This window comes from Pleurodeles waltl, chromosome 4_2 (genome assembly GCF_031143425.1).
Source record: "Pleurodeles waltl isolate 20211129_DDA chromosome 4_2, aPleWal1.hap1.20221129, whole genome shotgun sequence".
Lineage (NCBI taxonomy): Eukaryota > Metazoa > Chordata > Amphibia > Caudata > Salamandridae > Pleurodeles > Pleurodeles waltl.
Window position 1 is genome coordinate 5,832,582 of NC_090443.1, and position 26,556 is coordinate 5,859,137.

Genomic DNA, 26,556 nt, shown 5'->3' on the forward strand with positions numbered 1-26,556 from the left:
CAGCAGCTCATGTAGTGGAGGTCTTGTTTGCAGTAGTGTCAGGAGTCAATTGAGCAAGGCTACAGAAAATGGCTGTCGGGAACAGGACCGTCACCGCCAGTGGTGATCGCCATTGGCCCCAGTCACCCATAGGCAGCAATGTTATCCAATGAGAAGTTGCGTGGCAGTTGCGACCACCTACCACCATGACGACATACGCCAGCGGACTTAGGTCACCTTCATCTGTCCAGTGCTACAGGACAGGCGGCTGCCATTTTCTGCATATAACATATGTTGATGCAGCTAAATAAGTGTGCCACACACTTTTAACAGCTGAATGCGTAGTAGGCCTCCTATGTTGTGCCATCTTGGTTTGACTCATACATGTGACATGCATGACACAGTTGCGTCATATGGCTGGTATGTTAACAGGGTTACGTTTATGTGACAATGATATGTAGTGCTAACATGTGTGGAGTGCATATCACATTGTACAATCTCTCCTTTCTATCCTAGATACCATGTAATGAGGATTTTGAGACATGCACCATTGCACGTCCGTTAGTGGACCTTGCAACCTCTCAAGGAGAGGCATATAATTCAAACTTATCGTCTGAATAGTCAGACCATCATGGATCTATGTACCCAGTTGGAGCCTGATCTACTGCCTCTCATAAGTAATCCCTATGCCATCCCTCCCACAGTTCAAGTTCTGTCAGTGCTACACTTTCTTGCCACAGACTCCTTTCAGATTACAGTGAACTTGGTAGCAGGGATGTCACAACCCATGTTCAGTCTTGTGCTGAAGGATGTTCTGTGTGCTTTACTGAAACACATGGACAGCTACATCAGGTTCTCCCAACAAGGGGATTTGCCCTATGTGAAGGCAGACTTCTATGATGTAGGACACATCCTTCATGTGACAGGGCCCATAGATGGCACCTATGTAGTCTTTGTTTCTCCCAGTGCCAATGAACATGTGTTTGGGAAAAGGAAAAACTACCACTCCATCAATGTTCATCTGGTGAGAGTGGCAGACCAATACATTTCCCAAGTGACAGCCAAGTTTCCTGGATCTGTGCATGACTCCTACATTCTGAGGAACAGCAATATCACCAACATGATGGCACGACTACAGAGAGAGAGAGAGCTTAGCTCATTGGTATGTATGCAAATGGATGTGTCTTTCTGTTTTGATACCTGTCATCACAATCTTCCCTGTGTCTGTACCTGCATTGTGACAGGTCCTACCTCTGTGCACACAGGTGACTCTGGCTATCCTAACCTTCCCTGGCTGTTAACACCAGTGAGGTACCCTGTCACTGGTGAAGGGTGAAGGGAAACTGTTTCAGTGATGCCCACGGCAGGACAAGACATGTAATAGAAAGAACATTTGGGCTCCTGAAGGCCAGATTCAGGTGTCTGCACATCTCTGGGGGTACCCTCCTCTACAGTCCCAAGAATGTATGGCAGATCATAGTTGCCTGCTGCATGCTTCACAATCTGGCCCTGAGACATCAGATAACCTTACTTGCTGATGAGGAGGAGGCAGCAGGACCAGTGGCTGGTGATGCAGGAGCGGAAAGTGATAAGAAGGCAGATGAGGAAGGTGCAGCTGACTCCAGGGCAGAGCTCATCAATCAGTACTTCCAGTGACATACAGGAATGCTGTGTATGTATTTGCATGTGTACTATTTAAACATACTTTGCTTATCAATGGTCCTCCTGATTTGGCTTATCAGTGGTGGTGTAAAAGGTACCTATCCCTATGTGTGAGGTGACTGAATGCATGCAAGCTGCTGACTGAATATGTATCTTCTCTACTGTGTACACTCTGCAGGTTGCAAGATTGACATCTCCAATTGACAGCCCTGTATTGTGTGTGTCTGCATTCTCCTGTTCTCATGTCATTCCAACAAAGTGACTGTGTCCTGTTCATCCTTGGCACTCCTACATATTGGTTGATCCATTAAAGTTAATTGGCCTTTGGTTACTGTTCACAGAGTTCAGTTTAGCGTAATACAGATGGCAGCGAGTGTGTTTTATGATGTCTTACCTGAGACTGGTGATATGGAAGTGATATTTGTTGTGCCCTGTTTAAATGGCTCTCTACACTGGACAGAACAACTATGTACTGCGTATGTGCTTTGTGTGGTACCGTGCCTACAGAACTGATGGTAGTCTTTGTCATGACCTTTTTGCAGAATGGATATTTGGATTTACTGTGGTATGTGGCTGTACTGGTGACTCCCTTACATCTACCCTGGGCCATTTCTGTTGTACTGTGTCTCCTGCAGAGGATGCCTCCCTCTGCAATCCATTTCACTGCCTGTTGGATTAGGGGGCCATACCCACATGACATTTTGCAGAGCAAGCATTTGGATGTGTGCAAAGACAAAAATGCAGTTGCTGTGATCCAAAGTGTTTACGGTGCATACAGTGGCAAACAGGTGATGAATGGATCATGGTAAATGGTATCCTTACAGTTGGTGGCACAGCTGTTGGTGGCACAGGTCCAGTGTCCATTGGAAAATAGAGTAATGTTAGTGCACAGTCGACACAGAGTCTCAGTGGCAAACAAGGGAGTGTAATCAGGAGAGGGTCACTTCCTGGCAGTGCGTTTGGTCTCTGCCTGGATGGACATCCACTTTTGTGGGGGAGTTCTTCAGCTACGGAGAGAGAGGTACCTGAGGCCTGGGGTTCCCCTTGCAGAGCCTCCATTCCAATAGCAGCCGCAGATGTAGATGGCTCTGATGTGATTCACCTAGTGGAAGGGGCCTGCTGGTGGGTGGGAGAAGCATGGAGGGTGGTGTTGATGTCCTTGTGCACTCCTGCAATAGTGGCCATGGTGGCATTGTAGGCCTGACACTGCTGCATCACCTTCCTGTTGTATTCCCTCTGCAGCCTCTGGTTTTACCCCAACATGGTTAACTGGCCCATCCTGCCCAGGGATTGATGATATGCTCCCAGGACTTAGGAGATGGCTTCCTGGTCAGGTGACTGCCTTGGCTGCCCCATTCTCTGGCCCACAGGTCCCCTCCCATGCCCACTGCCTCCATGTGCCTTTGTCCCTGGTACGGTGTGCCCACTCCCACTGTTAGCAGATCCTTCATTGTCTTGGGTGTCAGGGGGTGACTCAGGTCCCTGTACTGTGGGCACACAATTAATTGTACAGTCCTTGGGACACAGGTTTGTGGATGAAGGCTTGGCTGTGATATTGGTGCCAAAGGGTGGGGTTTTGATGTGGGCAGGATGAGGCAGGGAGTGGTAGACTGACCAGGGGTTCCCATATGGGCCAGGTAGGTCGTCAATGTCCAGACATCCTGCGGCATTGTCCTCACCATCGTGAGGAGGGCTAGCTATCTCTGGCATCCTCTTCATGGTGTCAGTGACAGAGGAACCTGTGGATGAAGTAAGAAGGGGTTAAATGGTGGCAGTGTTATAGGTTATCTCTTTGTCTGATGCATACAGTGGCTTGACTTGATTCCCAGCAATAGCAATGATAGGTGAAGCTTTGCTGTTGTGATATGGAGTGCACATTGCACATATTGCTGTGGATGGACTAGTGCAGTTGTTCCCAACCTCTGGTCTGGGAACCCCTGGGGGTCTGCAAAACCTCCTCAGGGGGTCTGCGAAAAGATTAGGGACCCAGCTTTCAGTAATGACTAAAAGGGTGGTCCCCGGATTCAAATAATGATTCAGTGGGGGTCCCCTGGTTCCAGTATTGATAAAGTGGGGGTCCACAGAAATCAAAAGGTTGGGAACCACTGGGCTAATGCATTGTCTGAGTGGTAGTGGTAGTTATTGGCTGTGCTGTCCATGTACCTGGCAGGGAATGTGTGGGCATTGGGCCACGTGGGTGGTGTGGCATGCAGGAGACGGGCATTAGGTGATAAGATGGGAGGTATAGTGGGAGATGGGGAGAATTGGGAAGTGTTTGGGTGGTGAGGACGCAAGCTGTACAGGTCGTTTAGTGCCAGGGGAGTGTTAGTTAAACCAGAGTCCAGTCCTTTGGGTATTCCAGTCAGGCCTTCACGATGCATATGCTCAATACCTTCTTCTCCCACAATGGTAGCTCTGTGGGGGGAGGTGGGGACCCACCGCCAGTCTTGTGCATGGCTATCTGGTGTTGTGAAGCTATGGCTCACACCTTCCCCCATAGGTTATTTCACCTCTTCCTAATGTCCTCCCTTGTGCATGGATGGTTGCCCACTGAGTTGACCCTGTCATCTATTCTCTGCCATAACTCCATTTTCCTGGCTATGGATGTTTGCTGTACATGTGCTCCAAACAGTTGTGGCTCAACCGTGATGATTTCATCCACAATGACCCTTAACTCATCACTGAAGCGTGGATGCTTTTGACGTGATATGGAGGTTGTGTAGTGGGTGAGGGTGGGTGTTGTGTATGTAGGGTGAAGTGTAGGGTGCTTGGTGGGATGGGGTGTTTTATTGTGAGTCCGGATTGATTGTGGTGTTTGTGTATAGTTGTGATTTGTGTATAATGTTGTTTATGCAGTTGTGTAGTGTGTGATGACTGTGATTGTAAATCTGCCTATGATGTATGAGTGCTGAGTAATAGGTTTGTTACTTCTTGGTGTATGTGCTGGTCGTTTTAGTTGCAAAGGATTGTGGGTTGTGTGGGTGTGTTATGTAGTGCAGTGAGTAGGTGTGATTGGTGTGTGTATGTGTGTCAAATATGGGGTATTCAAACTGTCCAATTGGGTGTTGTGCTCTGGCAGGAGTGTATTCTGAGCACAGTGGTTCAGACCGCCAATGGTTTTCCGCTATGGTAGAACTGCTGTGGTGATCTGTGGGTTGTAATCTGATGGGTGGAAGGTTGTCAGCGTGGGGTTCTGGTAGTGGAGCCACCTCATTCCCTTCCTCCTGAGTCCTGGCAGTGTCGATTTTGTGGCTGTATTTTGGTGGTCTTCATAGTGTGACTCTTGATACGGTGGTCGTATTACCGCCAACGAGGTGGTTTTTTTACGCTCGCCACCTCTGCAGTCTTGCAAGTAGACTGCCAAAGTCGTAATAAAGGCCTAAGTGTGGGCCACACAACAGGAGTAGCGTGCTGCTTGATGAAAAGCTCTTCAACGCCTCATCACGGGTAGTAAGCACTATATAAAATATAATTACAATATGTCAGCGTACAGTTTACTATTCAGTGGGTAAGGCTTCACTTGAGACAACTGTTATAGCATCTTCACAGATATAGGGGGTCATTCTGACCCCGGCGGGCGGCGGTCGCCGCCCGCCTGGAGGGAGCCGCCATATGGCCGCTCCGCGGTCGAAAGACCGCGGAGGCCATTCTGGCTTTCCCGCTGGGCTGGCGGGCGACCGCCAGAAGGCCGCCCGCCAGCCCAGCGGGAAACCCCTCCCCACGAGGAAGCCGGCTCCGAATGGAGCCGGCGGAGTGGGAAGGTGCGACGGGTGCAGTGGCACCCGTCGCGAATTCCAGTGTCTGCAAAGCAGACACTGGAATTCAAAGTGGGGCCCTCTTACGGGGGCCCCTGCAGTGCCCATGCCATTGGCATGGGCACTGCAGGGGCCCCCAGGGGCCCCACGACACCCCTCACCGCCATCCTGTTCCTGGCGGTCGGAACCGCCAGGAACAGGATGGCGGTGAGGGGGTCGGAATCCCACATGGCGGCGCAGCGAGCTGCGCCGCCATGTGGGATTCCCAGGGCAGCGGAAAACCGGCGGGAGACCGCCGGTTTTCCTGGTCTGACCGCGGCAAAAAAACGCTGCGGTCAGAATGCCCTGCGGTGGGACCGCCAGCCAGTTGGCGGTGCTCCCGCATCCCCGACCGCCGGGGTCGGAATGACCCCCATAGAGGTTTACCTGCGAGGTTTGGAGAGGAAAGTGCTTCTGTCAGTGGATATCAAGTTATCTCGTCAATGGTGGCTAGATATGGACAGTCTGAATAGTGGAGTTTTGATGCATTCAGATCCTTCTCAACCCCTGACGATGAATGCCAGTATCTTAGTATGGGTTGCTACACTGGGGAGTCTGTCAGATAAAGCATGATGGAATCTGGCAGGCACATCAAGGTTGTCGAATTGAAGGAAATTAACATCTGTAGCCAGAGCCCTTCTTCATTTCATGTCTTTGCTGCTTCACTTCAATTCAAAGGTAAGGTCCAACAACTTGATGACAATGACCTATAACAATCACCAAGGCAGCACCAATTCACAGTCTCTGAACACAATGGCTTGCTCTCTGGCATTGTGGGTGGAGAAGCAACTACTGCAAATTGCAGCATTCTACACCAAGCATCTGAACAAGACAGAGGGAGATGTTCTGAACAGAGTTTTTCCCTCCTCTCAAAACCTAACTATGCCAAGGTCTAATTGTACTTACACTCCCCACCCAACCTCCTGTAAACCATCAGCCTTGTGCTAAATTAACAGTACGTCTGTGGTCAAAGCTGAAAAAAAATGATTGGATAAACACATTAATGAACCAGTTTGCCTCCTCTTCTCTTCCCCAACATTATACAGCAGAGGGCTTTGACAAATGGATTTCGAAGTCTCTAGATATCATTTTACCCACTAAAACTATATTCAAGACCATTCGGAAAAAGAACTCATCTTGGTTTACTCCCAATTTGCTGGATCTAAAAAAAGAATGTAAGCAGATGGAGAGAAAGTGGAGGAAATCATATGACCCTGGCCTCAGAAGAGACTATAGGAATATGATTCGGTCTTTCCACCTGGAAATTAAGGCGGCACAAGCCTCCCACTATACCTCCAGGATCAAACGCTCCTCACACTCTCCTAGAGAGATGTTCTCTATTTTTGAGGAACTTACTAAACTTCCCCAGGTCAATAACACAGTAGAGGGCTCTCAGGCACATAGTAATGAATTAGCCTGTTTTTTCCAAAAGAAAATTGCTGATATTTAGGCAACTCTTCCTAGTAATAACCTCAGTGAGGATGAGTTTGTCCTTCATCCTGACCACCAGGCCCCTCAAGCCTCACTCACAGTCTTCCAGCCTCTGACTAAAGATCTAGAAGACAAACATCTGGGCTCCATAATATCCGGATCTCTTCTGGACCCTTCCCCTCCTTTCATTTTAGCTCTAGGATCTGAAGTTGTATCACTGGTGCTAACTAACATTTTGAATTACTTGCTGTTACATGGGCATATCCCACAACATTGTAAACATGCGGTAGTTAAGCCTCAACTAAAAAAAACTAATCTTGACACAGCTTTACTATCCAACTATAGACCAATTGCTCTTCTTCCCGTTGCGTCAAAAATAATTGAGAAACATATCAACTCTCAGGTGTCAGGTTTTCTAGAGGAACACAATCTTCTTCATAACACCCAAATGGGATTTAGACCGCTCCACTGCACCGAAACAGCCTTGTTGGCTGTCACTGAAGACACCAGACGACGTGTGGATGCTGGTGGATATGCAGCAATCATTCTACTGGATCTGAGTGCCACCTTTGACACAGTAGATCATAATGTTCTTCTTCGCAGAGCCTCTCAAATAGGAACCAAAGGCACCTGCCTTAATTGGCTTGCCTCATACCTAAGTCAAAGAACTTTTCAAGTTCTGAATCAATCATATTATTCTGACATTTTCCCACTGACCTGCGGGGTTCCACAAGGTTCTTCAATAAGCCCTACGCTCTTCAATATTTATATGGCCCCCCAGGCAAAGATCGTGGAACCCCATGGATTGTCTCTTGTGTCCTATGCCGATGATACTCAATTGTTTTTTTCCTTTTCTACTGGGACCAACTCAGATTTTGCCACTCTCTCTTTGTGCCTGTTTGCTGTTGCTAGATGGATGGCGAACAGCAAACTCAAGTTAAATGAGGAAAAAACAGAGGTTATGCTGATAGGAAAATGTTCATGTCTGAAGCCTCCTGCCTCAGTTTCAGTTGGACTAAATGACCTTCCCTTGACTAAAGATAATATAAAGAGTCTAGGTTTTTGGCTGGACTATCGTCTCACAATGGAATGCCACTAGAAGAAACTGGTGGCTACTTGTTTTTACTTACTGAGGACCTTTAGGAAAATGTTCCCATTTCTTCCCTTTGCAGCCAAAAGGCTCATTGTCCAGGCTCTGATACTGTCTCGCCTGGACAATGGGAATGTTTGTTCTTCAGTTCCCCTTCTTATGTGCTAAAGAGACTACAGGTGGCGCAGAATGCTGCTGCCCACCTTTTAATGGGTATCCTGAGACACCACTCGGTTAAATCTGCTCTGGGTTCTCTTAATTGGCTCCCCATTGAACAGCGCATTAATTTTAAAGCCACCTGCTACGTGCATTGTGCACTCCACAATAGGGGTACGGCCTTCCTTAGGCATATTATAACTCCCTACATCCCCCAGAGATCACTTAGATCCTCCTCTGCTTCCTTGATCAATACACTTTGGTTTAACAAAGCAAGATGGGGAGGCAGGTCTTTTGCCTTCAAGGCGGGTCACCAATGGAATTCTTTACCATTGGAGCTTCGACTAGGAAACTCAGAACTTCAGTTTCGTAAAAAGCTCAAGACTTTTCTCTTTCCTTTATAATTTGTCAGCCTTGTCTGTTTAATGGTCCTGCATCAGCGCTGGGAGGCCTCCGGGTAGCCATGTGCTCTACAAATATCTAATAATAATAATAATAGGTAAATGTTTGGAGAGACATTTTGGAGCTTTGGGAACCTGTACATGGATCTTTTTGTACCAACGAAGAAGTTCCTGTCTTCTTCCAATACTGTTGTAAATGTCTTTTGAAGTGGACGGCTGCTATTTCACACAACAACATATTGTGTTCCTGGACTCGGTTTCACCAATAGTTCTTTAAAAGTCTTATCCCACTTTACACTGTGAACCCTCTTTCCTTTCTTCTTTGGTCTACTTTCTCACCTTTCTTTCTTTTTTATTTCTTGTTTTCTCTTATTTTATCCTTTTTTCTTTCCTTCATTCTTTCTTTTTTGCCTTCTTCCTTTTTTCTTTCATTCTAGCTTTTCTTTCTGTCATACGTTCTTTCTTGCCTTTTTGTTTTCCTCCCTTCCTTTTTTCTTTCATTCTTTATGTATCCATCTTTTTTATCTATTTTGCCTTTTATTGTTTCCTTTTTTCTTTCTTTTTTGCATCTTTATTTCTTTCCTTCTTTACTTTTTCCCTTCTTTCTCCCTTTCCAGCCCTCTTTCCTTCTTTTTGCCTTCTTTCTTCCTTTCTTGCTTTTTGCCTTCTTTCCTTTGTTGCCTTTTTTTATGTCTTGCCTTATTTTTTCATTTTCTATTTCCTTTCTTCGGTGCATTCCTCCCTTTTTTCTTTCCTTCTTTCTTTTTTACCCTTTCTTTCTTTTCCTGCTTTCTAACTTCTTTTCTTTCCTTATGCTTTCATTTGTTCTATTTTTCTGTCTTCCCTTCTTTCATTCGTTTTGCCCTTTCTTCCTTTTCTTTCTTCATGCCTCCTTTCCTTTTTCTTTCTTCCTTCTACTTGCCTTCTTTCCTTCGCCCTTCCTTTTTTTGCCTTCCTTCCCTTTTTACCCCTTTCCTTTCTACCATTTTGTCTTCTTCCATTCATGTTTTTTGCCCTTCCTTAATTTTTGTCTGTCTGTCTTTCCATTTTTACCTGCCTTCCTTCCTTAATTTCTTCACTTCTTTCTCAAAGGCGAGCATAGCAAGACTACTAACTTGTTTTGGTCTGTGTTAGCCTAGACCTGTTCATTTTACTAAAAGTATGTATAACATAATTACTTATAGGTATTAAGACAGACTTCATCCATTAGTGTCATTCACATGTTTCTTATACCTACTCCGGCATGCATCAGGGGGCAATGTTAGCCTACTTTCATCTCCTAAATAACCCTGCCTAAGCTGTTCCCTTCTCTTCCACATCTAAATCACCCAAACCTCATTTTACTACCATGATCTCCCAAACAACCCTACTAAATTCTCCCTCATTTATCTCACCTTTTGACTCATTCAAACCCCCTCCTGCTACTACGATCTCCACAACCCTTTCCACAGACTCTTCCCTCCTCCACCCCCCTTTACTCATCTCAAGCCTCATCCTATTACTATAAACTCCTAAGTAACACTTCTAGATTCTTCCCTCCTCTACCCTCCATTACTCCAGTCAATCCAACTAACAAACTCACATATCTACAGCTCAAATTAACTCATAAAAATACTAAAACTGTACTCATATTTCCCTATACTAATCCACCACTAATTTCTTCTGGGTTACGGAGTAGCGTGCTACTTGCCGAAAAGCGCTTTGACGCCTCATCAGGGGTAGTAAGCGCTATATAAATACTATTACAATACAATACAATATTTCAGCCACTGATTGAGTTCAATGAGTTCCTGCATGCTGTCCTTTAACAAGGAGCACATCCATACACAAAGCAGTTCCCTTCTGTGCCAGGTGCACCATGGCAATGTGTACTTTTTTTAGACCAGAAAATCACTTTGCCTTTGGCCCACGTTGTTTTAGATATAATCACAGCCCGGCAGCTTACCAAACAAAGTTTTGCAATAACCATGACAAAAGAATTGCCTGAAGGCTGGCGGCCAATGATGCCACCCATACCTATTGCTTTTGCCAATGCTTGCTTCTCATGCGCCCACCAAAAATACTATTAAAAAGCAAGTTACTGGGCCGGAACATTGTTTCCTGATTTGGTGCCAAATAACCCCTCTGCAGTCAGCAAGACTGCAACAGCATCAATTAGGCGTTAAAATATAAAGTTCAAAGTTAATCCATATCCATTCCTCCACCTGCACAGGAACCACGCTGTGCGCCATGAAATGAATGGACTTGTTATAATTCATCCTTATGTGTCTACACTACGATATACTGTAGACAGGTGGGTTGAGGGGAACTAACGCAACCCCAGTCAGACACTACGTAATCTCCAATCCCTTTACGTTCACTGAAGGTTTGAAGAGGTTTTGATAATAATGTTAGACCGCGCGTATCTTATTTCGTGTCCGAGGACCATTCTTTGGCGTAGCTATACTCCGCATTCTGAAAAACAGTGAGATGAGAAATTCTTGCAAAGGTGCCTGCCACGGGAAATCTCTTGGGTCTGTATTCTTGTCTCTGTTTTTGCCCGCTATGCCGTACTACACAGGAACCACTAATACACATAAAGAGGTATTCCTGCGTTTAACCGAAACTAACCATACAGCTGAATTTCTGCTTAGTGACACATGGGCGGGGGATAAAGAACACAATCCGTTTCAAAATGGCCGCCAGTGTCATGATTATAGACATTAGCCTGGCCAAATATGGCGCCCTTGCCGATGTCCGTGAATGGAACGTCATATTCTAGCTGCTCATCTAGCCTCCAAGTACATCATCAGCCATCGCCAGGAAGGTATACTTCAGCCGTGCGAGACACACTGGTGGCGCAAACCCGGACTGTAGGAGGATGCCGGGGAAGCCAGAGCTCAGTTTCGTAAGTCTTTAAAGGAAAGGAAAGGTGGGCGGTTGAAGCGTGCTGTCTAAAACTGCGAGTTCCCGCACGCACTCTAGCAACAGTTTACAAAAATTCTACTAAACTTTTAGTCGTCCCGGAATGCCCCGCCAAAGGCTTTTCCACGAGCCACGGAGTATAGCCTTTGATTTTTTTAAGGACCGCAAGGCTACGGCCTCGAGAACTCTCTGGTTAGGCATTACTTGCAGTACTCTGATGTGTAAAGGCAACGGGTAGTTCCTGGAGCTGAGGAGCGTCATGCAGGCTACACAATGAACATGGTAGTACTATAAATGGTAGGGGTGCAGCCGTCAGGATTTACTTGCAATGAAGCACTTATTGTCGACTGTCTCGAATAATACGGGGTAGCAGTTAGTGCCACCAGCTCAAGAATGTTGTTGAATAAGCTGTAAAACTGCCAGTTTAAAAATACACTGGTAAATAATGTAGAACTGACACATTCTTACAACGCTCATTAAAAATGTCAGTACTACTAGTTTTCGATTACCCTGCAGTTGGAGATACCAGCACCAGAATCGCTGAGGCAGGAGGTAGTCCTGACAGTTCTACAATTTATTGGGTAGTAATCGGCACTGGCAATCGTAGACGATCCTGAGTCGGAAGGTAATAGGCTAGAGTCTGGTGACCACCCGCCCGTAAATTTCACGGACTGTCCGTAATTTCGCCCTGCTGTCCGTTGTCCGTGATGAAAGCTTTAACCTACGGCATTTGTCCGTAATTTTAGCCTTTCACCTAAAGGGCAACGGAGGCAGGTCGAAATTATGGGCAGATCAGTTTCCCCAGCCAGACTGGAAGGCAAGGGAGTCTCGTGTGCCCGGGAGTCTCCAGTGCTCTGAGGGAGGGGCAGACAGATAAGAATGGGACCTTCTTGCCATGGGGTATCCTTCCCTAAAGACATGCAAATGTGGGCAACTGGTAAATCTTCAAATACAAAGGGGCTTGAAAACCTGCATTGACTTTACTAAAAGGAGTCACTTGAAGTTTTCGGGTGGCAAAGATATTTCTTTTAGAGAGATATTGTAATGGTGTTCCAAGGTGAGCTGTGGAGTGTGTGGTTTTAATGGAGTGTTATAAAAATGTTTAGTACTAGATATAAACTGTATATTATTCAAATTTGTATTTGAGAAGCACTTTTTTATTTTTTTTATTGAACCGAAATGTATTTGCGCATTTTGTAGCAGCCTTTATTATGATGTAATTGTATTTTTCACAGTTCTTCCAGGTACTTTGGTACCTCATAGTACTAACAAACATTGGCAAAGCAATAGGTCTCGTCTACAAAAGAGTTATTGGTTTTGCTAATGTGTTTTAGCCATTAGCCATGTTATACACCAGAGTAGCTGCTGTTCAGCATGGCTTAAAGCTAGTGGCATAGTGGTGTGGAGTGGAGTAGAGTAGCATAGGAGCAGTGGCGTAGAGCCCAGTGGTGCACAGTACAGTGCAGTGGGGTACAGTGCAGTTGTTTGGAGTGCGTTAGCGTAGAGTGCAGTGGTTTAGAGTGCAGTGGCGTGGGACAGAGTAGAGTGGCGTAGAGTGGAGTAGAGTGGCATAGAATAGAGTGGCAGAGAGAGCAGTAGTGTAGAGTGGTGCAGTGGCATATATTGCAGAGTAGGCTCACGTTGCAGGGAGTGCAGTGGCGTAGTGTAGAGTGGTGCAGAGTAGAGCAAAGTGCTGTGGAGTGATGCAGAGTAGAGTGGTATAGAGTGCAGTGGCATAGAATGGAGTAGTACATAGTGCATTGGTGTATAGTGCAGTGGTGGAGAGTGCAACGCTGTAGAGTAGAGTGTCAGTGATGTGGAGTAGAGTGGCACAGAGAGCAGTGGCATAGAGTACACTGGTACAGGGTAGAGGGCAGTGGTGTACAGTGCAGTTGTTTAGAGTGCCTTGGCGCAGAGTGCAGTGGCATAGAGTGGCATGGGGTAGAGTTACATAGAGTGCAGTGGAGTAGAGTGGCATACAATAGAGTAGCAGAGAGTGCAGTAATGCAGAGTGGTGCAGTGTCATAGAGTGCAGAGTAGACTCATGTGGCATAGAGTGCAGTGGTGTAGAGTTGTGCAGAGTGGAGTATTGTAGAGTGGTGTAGAGTATGGTGCCTAGAGTGCAGTGGCATAGAGTGGTACAGCGTTGCAGAGTAGAGTGTCAGTGCAGTGGTGTAGAGTGGTACAGAGAACAGTGCAGAGTAAAGGGCAGTGGCATACAGTGCAGTTGTTTAGAGTGCACTGGTGTAGAGTGCAGTTGCATAGAGTGGCATTGGGCAGAGTAGAGTGGCATAGAATGCAGTGGAATAGAGTATATTGGTGCAGAATGCAGTAGTACAAAGCAGAGTGGTGTAGAGTATAGTGGCGGCCAGTGCAGTGTTGCAGAGTGTCAGCTTGCAGTGGTGTAGAGTGCGTTGAACTAGAGTGCAGTGGTCAGAGTGGTATAGAGTACAGTGGCGTAGAATAGATTGTTTCAGAGTTGAGTGCAGTTGCATAGAGTGGAGAGGTGCAGTGGCATAGAGTGCAGTGGCATAGAGTAGATTATTTCACAGTAGAGTGAGGTGGCTTAGAGTGGAGATGTGCAGGTTAGAGGGGAGTTGCATAAAGTGGCATAGAGTGGGATGGCATAGAGTAAAGTATTGTAGAATGCCGTGGCATAGAGTGCAGAGGTGCAGAGTAGATTAAATTGATGTACAGTGTATTGATGTAGAGTGCAGGGGCATAGAGTTGAGTGTTACAGAGTAAAGTGCATTAGCATAGAGTGCAGTGGTGCAGAGTGGAGTTGTGCGGATTAGATTGGTGTTGCCTAGACTGGAGTGTGGTATGGCGTGCAGACGAGCAGAGCGCAGTGGTGTAGAGAGGCGTAAAGTGCAGTGGCATAGAGTAGAGTGGTACAGAGTAGAGTAGAGAGGCATAGTGTGAAGTAGCATGGAGTGCAGTGGCATAATGTGGAGTGGTTGCGAATGGAGAAGAGTGCAGTGGCATGGAGTGGAGTAAAGTAGAGTGATACAGAGTAGGGTGCAGTGGCGTGTAGTGGTGCAGAGCAGAGTGGAGTGCAGTATGGATGATATGCTAACACACTGCCATTACAGACAACACATTTTTGATTGAAATGACCATTACATTTGCACAGATATACAGCTTTTCAAATCGAACTATACTGTGCACAGACGATGATGTGTGGAAATTGCATCCCTAATACAATGATTTGTTTTAATCATGTAAAGGTATTTGTTTCCAGCACAGTTCAGAATTAACACAAAATGTGCTTGATTTGTACTTCTAATTCTGATTATATTCTGAAGTTTATTTAAATGTTGTCATGTGATAGAAAAAACTCTTTCCTAACCCCAGTATCCTGCAAGATTTTCGCATAAATCCTCTCACTTTGAAGTCAGAGAAAGGAAAGTAAACACTAAGTTCCCACTGAAGACAGAGCCTGACATTTGACTTTGTTCTTTGAATGCACAGCAAATATGATAAGATAAGAGCAAGATTTACAGGCCTGTTTATAGAAAGGGAGCACTCTGCAGGATACTGTAAATAAGGTTTTGGCAAGGGAAGGGACTAATTCAAGCTGCATGGCCTAAAACAAATAAAGCCAGCAAATTGAAAGCAACAAATTGTGAGTTACAAACCACAAGGCCAATGGCAAGCAATGGGCAGAATGCATTCACAAGGAAGCACTATGAATTTACTTAAAGTGACAGCTGTGGGATACTTTGTGGGGAAAGTCCAGTGTTTTAGTCCATTTCTTGCAGAGGTTTGGCTACATCAATCACCCAGGTAGTATGACGAGAAGACCTGGAGTGGTTTCCATGTTGCAGGATAGGTCTGTATACCCATTCTATCAGTTTGCCACCATTTCCTATGGTACAGAGCTTCTGGCACACCTCTTGTAGGGTTAGTGCTAGGTGGCAGACATGAAATAGGGCATTTAATGATTATTGAAGGTGGTTGTAAGTAAGGAGTTGACCGGGTGAAGATGGCAGTCTGCCACAAGGGTTTGGAAATTTAGTAGCTCACTGTTCAGAAACAAAGTCCCCAATTTTAAGATACCTGCAACATGCCACTGATGGAGTTGCTCTGAGCACAGCCATCCTGTGCGAGTGGGAAGGCTTAGCAAAGGTAGTGCAGGAGCATAAGGTTTCTTCGTGTCAGTGAGTTTACAGGTTCTGGCAAGGCAAGAGAAAGCCGTGCATAACCCCAGATGGTGATCCATAGAATGGTCAGTAGGAAACAATGAGCAGTGTATTAAGCCTTCCTTAAAAGTCTTTGCTGATAAACCCCATCTCATGCAGGGGGTGGGCAGAAAGCCAGTGAGCCACCCATTGGACCTGTGCAGCTGAATAATAGCATTCTAAGTCCAGAAGACCTAATCCACCTGCAATCATGGGTAGCTTTAGAATGGAAAGAGCTCCCGATGGCACCGCAGTGACCAAATCAGATGAATGGCCTGTCTAAAGAAGGAATGAAGGATGAGCAGGGGAAGATTTGCAAAATAATACTATCATTGGGGTAGCACACCATCCTCACTAGTGCCAGGTGGCCCACTACAGAAAGCAGAAGAGAAGACCAAAACACAAACTGGGCTTGGAGGGACCGTTCGCTCTGCCGAGGATTTTCATCCTGGAAATCAGTGTAAGAATGGTAGATATTAATCACTAGGTATCAAAAGTTAACTGGTTCCCAGTTCAATCTGAGATCTAATTGTATATGAAGATTCTATGTGTACTTGACACTTAGGGATAACCCAGATCTCTAGTTTGGCTTTTGCTCAATTTCAAAACCATATAAAGACATGGAGAAAGTGGGCAATTGCCTTGCACAACCTTGCAAGGGGTCTGGCCCCTGCTCACCCTTCAAAAGCACTAACAGCGGACCATTGCACCAGAAGAGTTTGCCAAGGTGGATGGGTGTTGCTTGTTCAACCCCATGACAGTGCCCCTTCTGTTTCAGTCCTGTGTGCAGAGACAACTCCCCAGGTACCCAATACCTTTGAATAGTCTTGGTGGACCCATCTTGTCTGATTTTAGGAATTGTCCCACCTTGTTCTTCTCTTCTTTATTTATCCAGTTTTTAGCAACAACCCTTTGAATTACTTGTTGTGGATCTCCCATTTGATCTCGATTTCATCCTCTTCTTTTATTATCTTTGATTGGTAGTCCGGGCTCCCATTTCTGAGATAAATGTAGAGTCCCAGACATACACTCTAGTGCAGTGAGACTACAGACCAGTTATGGGTACATCACATCCTGACATTAGGTGTGAGACTGTCGCCCACACCATCTGCCCTGCCTCTTTAAAAAAAAATTAGGTTGAAAGTCCATGGGCGGTTGGGGTAAGCTAGATGTTTTTGTTCAATTTGTTTAAACTAGCATAAGGTTAATTACCTTAATGTTTCCCAAACTGTTTGCCAGGGGTTTTAAAATGTTCAGAAACATAATCAAAATGTTGCTGTTACTTTCTCTTCAGGAAAGATCGGGTAGATTTTGGTAGGGGTGATGGCCTTGCCGCAGTACTGAAGGGCATTAATTTACTACTGAACAAGTACGTAATGTGACACCTGAATGTAGCATACCAGGAGGCAATCACAAAAGGTCCACAGTGAATAAATAGTGCTATGTTAAAAAAGAGTAAATAAATGCACTGACAGCATAGTGAGGCATGGCCTCTCTTAAGTGTGTCTGTAAAACTGACGTTTGTTCTTGAATTTTTGTCCTGAATTTTGACCCTTTGTCCTGAATTTTTGTCCTGAATTTTGACCCTTTGTCCTGAATTTTTTACAGTCCTGTACAGAATTTGCCTCAATGCCAGGTGGTCACCCTAGTGCTAGACTGTTAATGCTTAGTGCCATTGGTAATGTGCTAGTCCACAAATGCCATGAGGTAACATGTTATACTGCAGGTAGAGTACCCTGGGGCAGCAGGTGTTAATGCCAGTCCCAGAGTGGCGATGGACATGATGCATGTGCTACTACTGATTTCTCAACCATGAGTGTGGAAAATCCTATAACAGCAAATCATAATCAATTGGTGGGAAGTGGATGTTCTAAAGCACAGCTTTTACTGGAAGTTGGGAAACACTCACAGACATGTATATTTGTGGACATTCACAAACCGCTTACAGACCCCCCTTTCCGCCTTGGAAATGTGAATTATTTCAAATACTTTAGTGACAGATGGAAAATGAAAAAAGCTTAATTTTAGGCAAGTTTAAAATAGACCAGGAAATATTTTTTGGCCCACTTTCCTCAACAGAACAGTTATTCACTGGTGGTTCAGGAAGCTTGGCCCTAATGATGTATGTTCTGTGTTTTTATAACAACGTTGTTTGAGGATGTCCTGTGTTGTTGTCCGATCGTGATTAGCATTAGCGAACAAAACTTTTGTTTATGACAGTATTATTAAACTTTGAATTCATTTTGGTTGCGACTCAATTTCAGTGTGTCTAAATGAGAGTTGTCCACAATCACATAGCAAAGTTATTAAGTATATGGACCACTTTGATTTTTAACCAGTCTTTATGAATTGATTAGCCACGAATTTTAAACTTTGTTATTGTTTTTAAAGTCAAATGATATGCTTTTACTAAAGCTTGGTTGCAAATCCTTGATTTCCACCAGAATTGTGTAACTTGAATTGTACGATTTAATGAATTGAAATAAAATTTGAATTTTGAACTTGAATTCCCCAAGGCAGAACTGTAAGTGGTAGGGTGCATGAGAGTAATGGGTAGTACTGCCCATCTCAGAATGGCCTGAGAGATTAGATAACATTATCAGTATCTAAAAAGTCGGAACACTTCTTGCAGTGTTCCTAGTAGAGCCACAGAGTATTGACAATTAAGCGGTGGATAATTTGAAACATTTATTTATATGTTACTAGTTAAACTATTATTATTGAAAGAGACCCTTGTAGTTTACACACCCATTAGTTGGCAAGGCACTAATTTAATATATAACTTGAAGTCTGGATTACACTGAATGGCAAGGCTAGCGCTTAAGCAATAAAATATGTGATTGGCAACCTTTTTTTGTGGTGCAATGAAGTACTTTTGGAGAAGTAAGAACTTTTACAGACCATTCACTCTCCCGATCTGTGTTCTATTGTAATGTCCTCTGAACCACTTGATGATTTTTTTAAGATAATAGCACACAGGTGCTAATTATTTATCTAGTTTGAGTATGTACAAGTAGATATCAACATAACCCTTTATGTGTGTGTGTACATGTATAAATATATATATGGTTACACATTGTTATTGAATTGGAGCAGGTCATTATAGTTAATGTTAAAGTATAACGTCTCTTGGAAGAAAAAAAATCTGTTGTCTGATAACTTTGGCCTTTCTTTACTAGTCTGTACTTAACATTCTCAGATATGTTTACATATTGCTTGAGTTTTCTTAGCAAAGGTCTATGAAGCTCTGTCAAATGGTAACTTTGTTTGGCAGGCCCAAAAGTTTTATTTTGTTTCAACCTCCTCAGGGGCTAAATAGCTGTCTCCTCTGCAGGAAGAAGAGGATTTGCAGTATGAGGAGGAGATCCTACGTAATCCTTTCTCCGTCAAATGCTGGATTCGCTACATCGAATTCAAACAGAATGCCCCTCAAAATGTGCTTAACTTGATCTACGAGCGGGCCCTCAAAGAGCTTCCTGGAAGGTAAGTATCTTTTCCAAGACACCTTTCATAATCGGTGTAAGACTTCAAGTTGATGATGCAGAGACCTGAACGCATATTTGGCTTTATTTACAAATTCTGTGTTCTTTTTCTTGACACCTATTTGAATGAGCATAGAGTTCAGGATTAAATGTTGTGCCACTCACATTCATTGGCTTTGTATGGAAATGGTGTGGCTCATTGTTTAACAGAATGCATTGGCAACAGGCCAGTTCATCTGGTTCATTGTTTATGCTGGTTACAACAGTGATTCTGTAGTTCAAAGTCCCTATCGTTTTTGCTATTTATATGTTTGTGGAGGGGTTAGCTTGGTTGTGACGCACTTTAAGTTTCAGTGTACAGCAACAACATTTAGAGTCTGTATGTGAAACTTGGGCTCAGGAAGCTCTGAACTATGCCACCTTTTCAGGATATTCACATCACAATAAACATGCAAATAATCAAAATGGAAGCCTTTTACATTGTGTTTATCTTTAAAGTCTAGCATGGATCAGGACCTGAAGAACATGCACAGGACTTCCATGACAACCAAATGAGCCAATGCTTTCATGTAATTGTTCACAGTAGAGAGGAAACTAATTGTCTCTGGGCACATGATAAATATAGCTGTTTATTTACAGTTTGCAGAATTTTATCCCTGAAACAAGGGCTAAATTCGTAGTTGTGCAAAGGGGCAAGATAAGATTGATAGCAAAGCCCATAGTATAGAGGAGTGCTGATTGAATTATTTGTATTGATGTAACACACGTTCACCACAACATACTACCTATAATAGTCCATGCTGGTGTTGGTATCGATACACAATAAAAGTAATCTTGTCTTCAGTGTGTAACATTTTCATTATAATACAGTGAGTTCTGTTTTTTTGTGTCAGTACACATTTTCGTTTTCTATACATAATTTATGTACGACTTTCAACAGAAATAACACTACTAATTTGTACAGCAAATGTGCGCAATCTCTTGTTAAGCAAAAATGCTTACAAGATTTGAGCAAAGTTTCTTAGTTTTGGTCAGATGAGAAATCTAAACCTCTTGTATAAGTAGTCCAAAATAGGGTCATATAATTTGGCTTTAAAGTTTGAAGAGCAAATGCCAGTCATGTTTGTCCACAATTGGAAATGGATTTTATCGAAGCATGGCACAATTATACGAAGGGGCAGTAAATAAGGTTGTTCTATGTCTCCATTACTATTTGACATTACTTTAGAAGTGTTTGCACTAATATTAAGGTGATATGAAATGTAAAGGGGATTGACCATGGGGATATTCCAATAAAGGCTCTCCTATATATTTCATGCATGCCTTTTATTCATTTTGTATCTGATCCTGAAAAATAGATTAATGCTGTAATGCAATTGATGACGGTTGGACATAACATATCTGGGTATTACAATTACCAGACTAAAAGATAAACATGTTAAAATACATTGTAGGGTTTTAAGAAACTTGAGAGAAGTCAACAATTGGAAATTGTTAGATCTTAGCCTTTTTTGAGGGAAGCTGAACCTAATAAGAAATATGATGTCACCAAAATGATGTGTGTAAAAACACATGAGCAATGGAACACACACATACTTTGGATTTTTTTTTTTAACTGCTTACATCAAGGATGGAAAAGTACAGAAGATCTCATCTCACCAAAAACGCCGAACTCCAGAGAGGAATCCGAGTATGGTTGGAGCACGAAGTAAATGGTCTGCTGTGCTATCAAGCAATTTGCTGTATGGAGCCCATTGCAAGAAGATGAGGGCTCCTTTTCCATCCGTACTCGGATTATTATGCGGAACTACAAGAGCCATTTAAATTGATTCACACAACCTCTTTTTGTTTGTGCCACTGACTTTGGACATTAATTGAAGCAGCTACTTACTTACCGTCCAAAGAACTCGACCGATATTTATTGATGTCATTTAAGTTTTATCAACACACGACACCCCAGAGTAATTTTCGTACCAACTCCAGTTTTAATCATGCTCTCATCTGTGCCTTTGTTTTCTTGCGAGATTATCGAATGGATGCGATTACTTCGTTAATTACAGAGATAAACCAACTTTGTTTTGTATACTAAGTAAAAGTGCTTGTACCTGAAAATGACTTCAGCAGATTTCTCTCGCAATCGTATCTGAATGAATGACTATATTATGTATTCGTACAACTGTAATCTCGGGTGTGAGCATCCCAAGCACAGCTCCTGTCTGTAAGGTTCTGGGTTTGAGAGCCTTACCCAGGTGTTGGAGGTTCAGTACCATGAGACGAATTACAGTGCCTATATTTGGCATTTAAATTGACATAGTAGGATTGATGGCTGCCTTTTTCCCCTATCATTCATGTTCAGGAAACAGGTCACACAAAGATTTACGTTTCTATGAAATACAAATCTGCCCGATCAAAAGAACTGGGCTAGAATTATCAGAGCTCGAACTGGTTTAAAGAACTAATCAATATCCCAGCCATGATGATTGACCTCTCTGGAAGAGTAACACAACATACCTTATGTTTTATAATACACTGGACTGTGTAAAAATTAAAAATGCATGATTGATTGATTCTTATTCCTATTGGAAATTCAGTTCAAGCATAGGAAACCGCAAACAATTGCTTATGGAATGCTCAAAAGACATCTTGTTCTTGGGGGCTGGTGTAAAAATAAATACGTCAAATAACTAACTGTGTAGTAGTTCAGGAAAGACAAATTAGTTGTTTTCAGTGACCTTTCTGGGATAGGTGGTGTTGGTGCTCACAATATACTGTCGAGCCACAGAGTGATCAGTGTACCTAAAAATTGATCATAAAAAATTAGAAAAACCAAACTATGTGGACATCATTGACTGCCTTAAGGAATCTCGAAACTACCCACTATAGAAAGAGTGATTTGCTCATCAATAGATAAAAATACTTTTTTTGATAGGATATGGGTACAGTAGCTGTACTTTAGTTTCACTTGCTTTTATTGTATTTTAAAATATCAGTGTTTTGACAGTATGCATCAATGTCTCACGTTACATCAACATAGGAAAACCAATGTCACATAACAAATTTCACAACTCCTCCGGGTAACTTTGATTTACAAACTAACCCCACCCCTCTGTGGTCGCCCACCCTCAGTTATATTATGGTCCTTCCTTTCTATGGTACATTCCCTCATTCTGCAAAGGTTGTAATCAAGCCGTATATGTTTTTACAGAACACGCTTGCCACTGGACATCATTTGATGGCTTCCAAGCTCTTTTTCCCAAGTTACTTGAGACTTGGCCTTTTTTCAGTTTTGCTTGCCACTAAAACCATATCAATTCTCGACCTACCAAAGATAGTTTTCCATGGGTTACAAATACACATTTCCATTGCTGTGATGTTTTTGGTTACACAAGGCCATATCTAAGACTGAACAATCAGTGCCTGACCTATATCTATATAAATCATGCATACTCTGTTATACTCTGTCCCATATTTTCATTTTATTTCTTCGCTAAGGACAGTGATTTCGGATTTTCAAAGTATCCAGTGGGTCTACTGGAAAGTCATAAGGAATAAATGTGCCATTATCAGATATTCCATGTCTAAAGATAAATAGCAGGTGTACTCCACAACACTTCCACTCAGTCAAAAGAGAGAATACGCACCTACAAAGAGGCAGTGGAAAGACAGAGACAGTACATTGGCAGAAGAAGAAGAATTTTGCTTTTTGAAAAGACGACTATAAAATTAGACTTGTGTATTAAATTACAATATACTTCTTTATTATGTTTTGTTTTATTCTTATAGTGCTCTAAGACCACTCTTTATACGCAGTACTTGTTAAATGCAAACTGAAAAAAACCTTCTGTTGGCATTCTTACTTGGGTAAAAGATGCCTAAATGTATTATCCTTCATGCAACAGAGTGCTGTATGGAAAGTGCTGTGCTGCATTCAAGAGTCATGCGATTACATCGACAGAGCACATACCAAAAAAGGTTTGCTTTGCATGGCGCTTAGCCTTGCCGTATGGTGCAAAGATGAGCATGCTGTTTCTCGCATGAAATTTGTGATCTCTCCAGTACAAATCCTAATGTGCGGCACAAGTGTAAGCCAAAAAACACATTACTCACACATGTTGAAGGTCTGTGTGACATGCAACGTGTCATGCGCTATATATACTGTTTGTCCCCTTTTTTGTGCCTTGTTAAGCTGGGCGTAAAGACTGGTGCAAAACCAGGCAAGCCTGTTTAGTTGACCTAACTTTGCATCAAATTCAAAGGTGTTTGCGGCAATCTATATTGAACATGCTCCTTTTGCATAAATGAATGAGAGGTTTGTGCTTCAAGGTGCAAACCAATTTGGGTGCTACGTGGGGTTCAACTTACTGCGCTACAAACCTTTAGCATAAGGCGGTTGATAGAGGTTGGCATTTACACTGTAAAATGCTGCATTGAGGCACACAAATGCAAAGTAAATCTAGGCCTGAATGTTGTGTTGGACATTCTGCTTGAGTCATACAATATACAGCAGGAGGTTGGTGAATATATGGGACAGTACTGTGCCTTTTGCAGAAATGTATATGTGACCTGCAGTGGTTTTGAATTCCAGCAGAGTTGTATCAGCTTTACATGAACATTTGTCACTTACAGTGGTGCAAAATCTGAGTAGCAAACCCTACATAGAAGCGCAAGCTTTATATAGTTGTTCGAATTGGATATTGCTGAGTCTTGCTTGCTGCTGGTTCCATTTATATTTTTTTCCTTTCCTGTTTTTGTTTTTCCACAGGGTTGCATGGGACATTAGGGAGTGCAGTGACTTTTTGGTGTTTTACGTGTTCAAACATCTTGGTCCCAAGTGTGTGAGTGTGTGTAAGGAAAATGTAAAGAAAGAGGAGAGTGGTGAGAATGGAAGGAAAATTAGAGGTGAGCCAGAGAAACATAAACAAGAGGTGAATTCAAAAGAATATAATGAACGGCAAGATGGGTTAGATAAGAATCTCTTGAATATGGGTATTTTGGATCCTTTGGAGTTTCAGCAGAGAGCGACATATGGTGAGATGGCAGAGAGTTGATTGTGTTGATGGAAAAGTGGAAGCCGGGTACATGGGGTTTGACTGATTGACCTCTGGCAGAGTATGTTTAAAACCAAATGAGGGTGACTGAGAATCAGTGAAAGTTAAGTGACAGCTGAGGGTTTTGAATGGTCGACTATTTGGTCTAGGAGGATTGTCAAGGAGCTCACTAAGTATGTTTCAGGCCTAGCAAGACAGTCTCTGAGGGTGGTTGAGACCCAACTCGTGACTGGTTGATCATGCATGTGCCAACTGAATGCCTCTACTTGCCAGCAGATGATCTGTGACAATAGATTTATGTCCCTCTTCTCAGCAGACTTAGGATTTATCTTTCTTCTATCCACTAGAAACCCCAAGGGTTGTATGGCCTGTATATGGTCTCTGAGGGGTGACAAAGAAGTTCTGGAGAGGGCAGAGATACTAGCAATAGGTCGATGAGCCATCCCACCGAGCAGGTCTCTACCTGTACCTCCCTCCAGCATATACTGTCCTAATAGTATGACCCCTAAAAAAACTCTTGCACTTACTCCATCTCCAAATGCACACTTTCAAGGAACACATTAACTCATGTTAGACTCCAGGACCTCAAACCCGGTTTCATACACTGCTGGGGTCAGGAAGTCTTGGGCTTGGCTTTTTGCTCCCCTCAAATATTTTCACTGTTTGTGAGGTAAGCATGTTTTGTTGTTGTGAAGGATTTATCTTTTTGTATGAAGAGCTTGCATTGATACTGCTTGTGTTGTGCTTCTTTAGTATGTGGAGGAAAGGCTTCTGTGCTGTTGAGTGTCCTCTAACACAGTAGTTCCTTACTTTTTTAGAACCATTATTCACTTTTTAGAACAATAAACCTTTGTGATCCACCTAACTTTAATGGACATAGTGAGTGACGTTTTTTTAAATGTAACTGAAGCATCATGTGGCAGCGCATTGTCCTTTACAGACAGTGCATTTTCCATTAAAGTGGCTTATAACTTTGCACAAACATGCAGTTTTACTGATAAAAAACTATTTAACACACAAATGATAATGTATGAGAATCTTGTTTTGTGAATATTTATAATTTGTGCTGCACCAAATAGTGTTCATTTGTTTTGATCTTATTAAAACTGTTTTCTTGCACCCTTCAGAATTACAAAAAATGTGCTCTGTTTTGCTTTCCTGTCTGCTTTACGCCTGCAGCTAACTTACAAGTGCTTACACTTTGTTGTGTGGTGCACAAAATAATTCTACAGCCTTTCCTTTCACACTTCCTGTACTCCATGAATAGTGTCACATAATTTACTTTAAAAACTCCTCTCACTTTGCAGTTGGTGAAAGAAAAGTGAACACCAATCCGATGTTAAAAGAATAAGCAGCAGTTTGTCAGACGCCGTAACCTGACGTGAACATTTTTCTTTGAAGTACCAGCAAATGTGTTAAGTTACAAAAGACAGAACTAATGTTGCTGGAACCATCTCTATCATTGATAAAACCCTGAAGAATTGCTGGCATGGTACTCGAAACAGTCGAGGTCTATGACTATCTAGCAATCTCCTTCAACAATGACTTGTCCTGGCGTGTCCAAGTTGACAAAGCAGCTGCCACCCTAAAGCGGTCTGCCAATGCAATTTGAAGGCTTGCAAAGAAAAATGGCTGCCACAGATTGGCCATCGTGCTTCAAGTATACAAGCAAAAAGCAGTGGATACAGCAAGTTGCAGTGCAGAGCTATGGGGATATGGCAACAGCAAGCAGTTTCAAACAGAAAATTAATTCCTGAAATCACTATTACACCTGAGCCCTGACACACCACTTCTCCCCTGTACCTAAAAACAGGCATAGTTCGTATATATGAGCATATAGCCCTTGCTCCGGTACCGTATTGACTATGCTTTTTTGCATGGAGAGTCCTTTTTAGGTCGAGCGTGCAAGTGCTTTGACCTGTTGTAAGTATTTGGGGCTTTTAACCACGCCCAGCACTTTCATTAGTTCCTGGGGTTGCCTTTCAAAAATCACTTGATGTTATTGGTAAATGATTTACGTATGTCCCGCCTTGAGGCTTTTTTTGTCACGCTTTGCAGACTGCCCTTGTTACAAGGATTATTGCACAATTGCTGATTTACTTCAGCGTGGACAAACTTTTTCCGTTTTTCTCTTCCCTTCGTGTTGCATGGCGTCCATGTTGCTCACAACGCGAACAGTCATACCTGCGTGAACTCGATCGGCGGTATTGGAACGCTGGTCACATTGTTCAGTTACCTAATCAGAGTAATTTCTTGTGTCTCTACCCTTAAAACACTTGAAATTGGTAAATGCTTTACGTAAATACGTAAAACATAAATCCTCAAAGCGAAAGTGACTCTCCTGCACAGCGGGAGGGCTGATACTATAATATTAACTGCACTCAGGGAAACTCTCCCCATTATACTTTGCAGCGCATTCCTTTTACTA

General features: G+C 43.1%; 1 protein-coding gene across 2 annotated transcripts in view; it reads left to right on the top strand.

Annotated features, from left to right (window-relative positions):
- The first annotated feature begins 11,269 nt into the window (after positions 1 to 11,269).
- XAB2 (XPA binding protein 2) overlaps positions 11,270 to 26,556 on the top strand; it is a 200,784-nt gene continuing 185,497 nt past the window's right edge. Inside the window, exons 1-2 of one of the 2 annotated variants that reach the window (XM_069230363.1) lie at positions 11,270 to 11,400; positions 18,933 to 19,081. In XM_069230363.1, the coding sequence (XP_069086464.1) occupies positions 11,374 to 11,400; positions 18,933 to 19,081 (176 nt within the window). In that variant the 5' untranslated portion in view covers positions 11,270 to 11,373. Of the gene's footprint in view, positions 11,401 to 18,906; positions 19,082 to 26,556 lie in introns of both variants that reach the window. The other variant, XM_069230364.1, reaches the window with a different exon arrangement.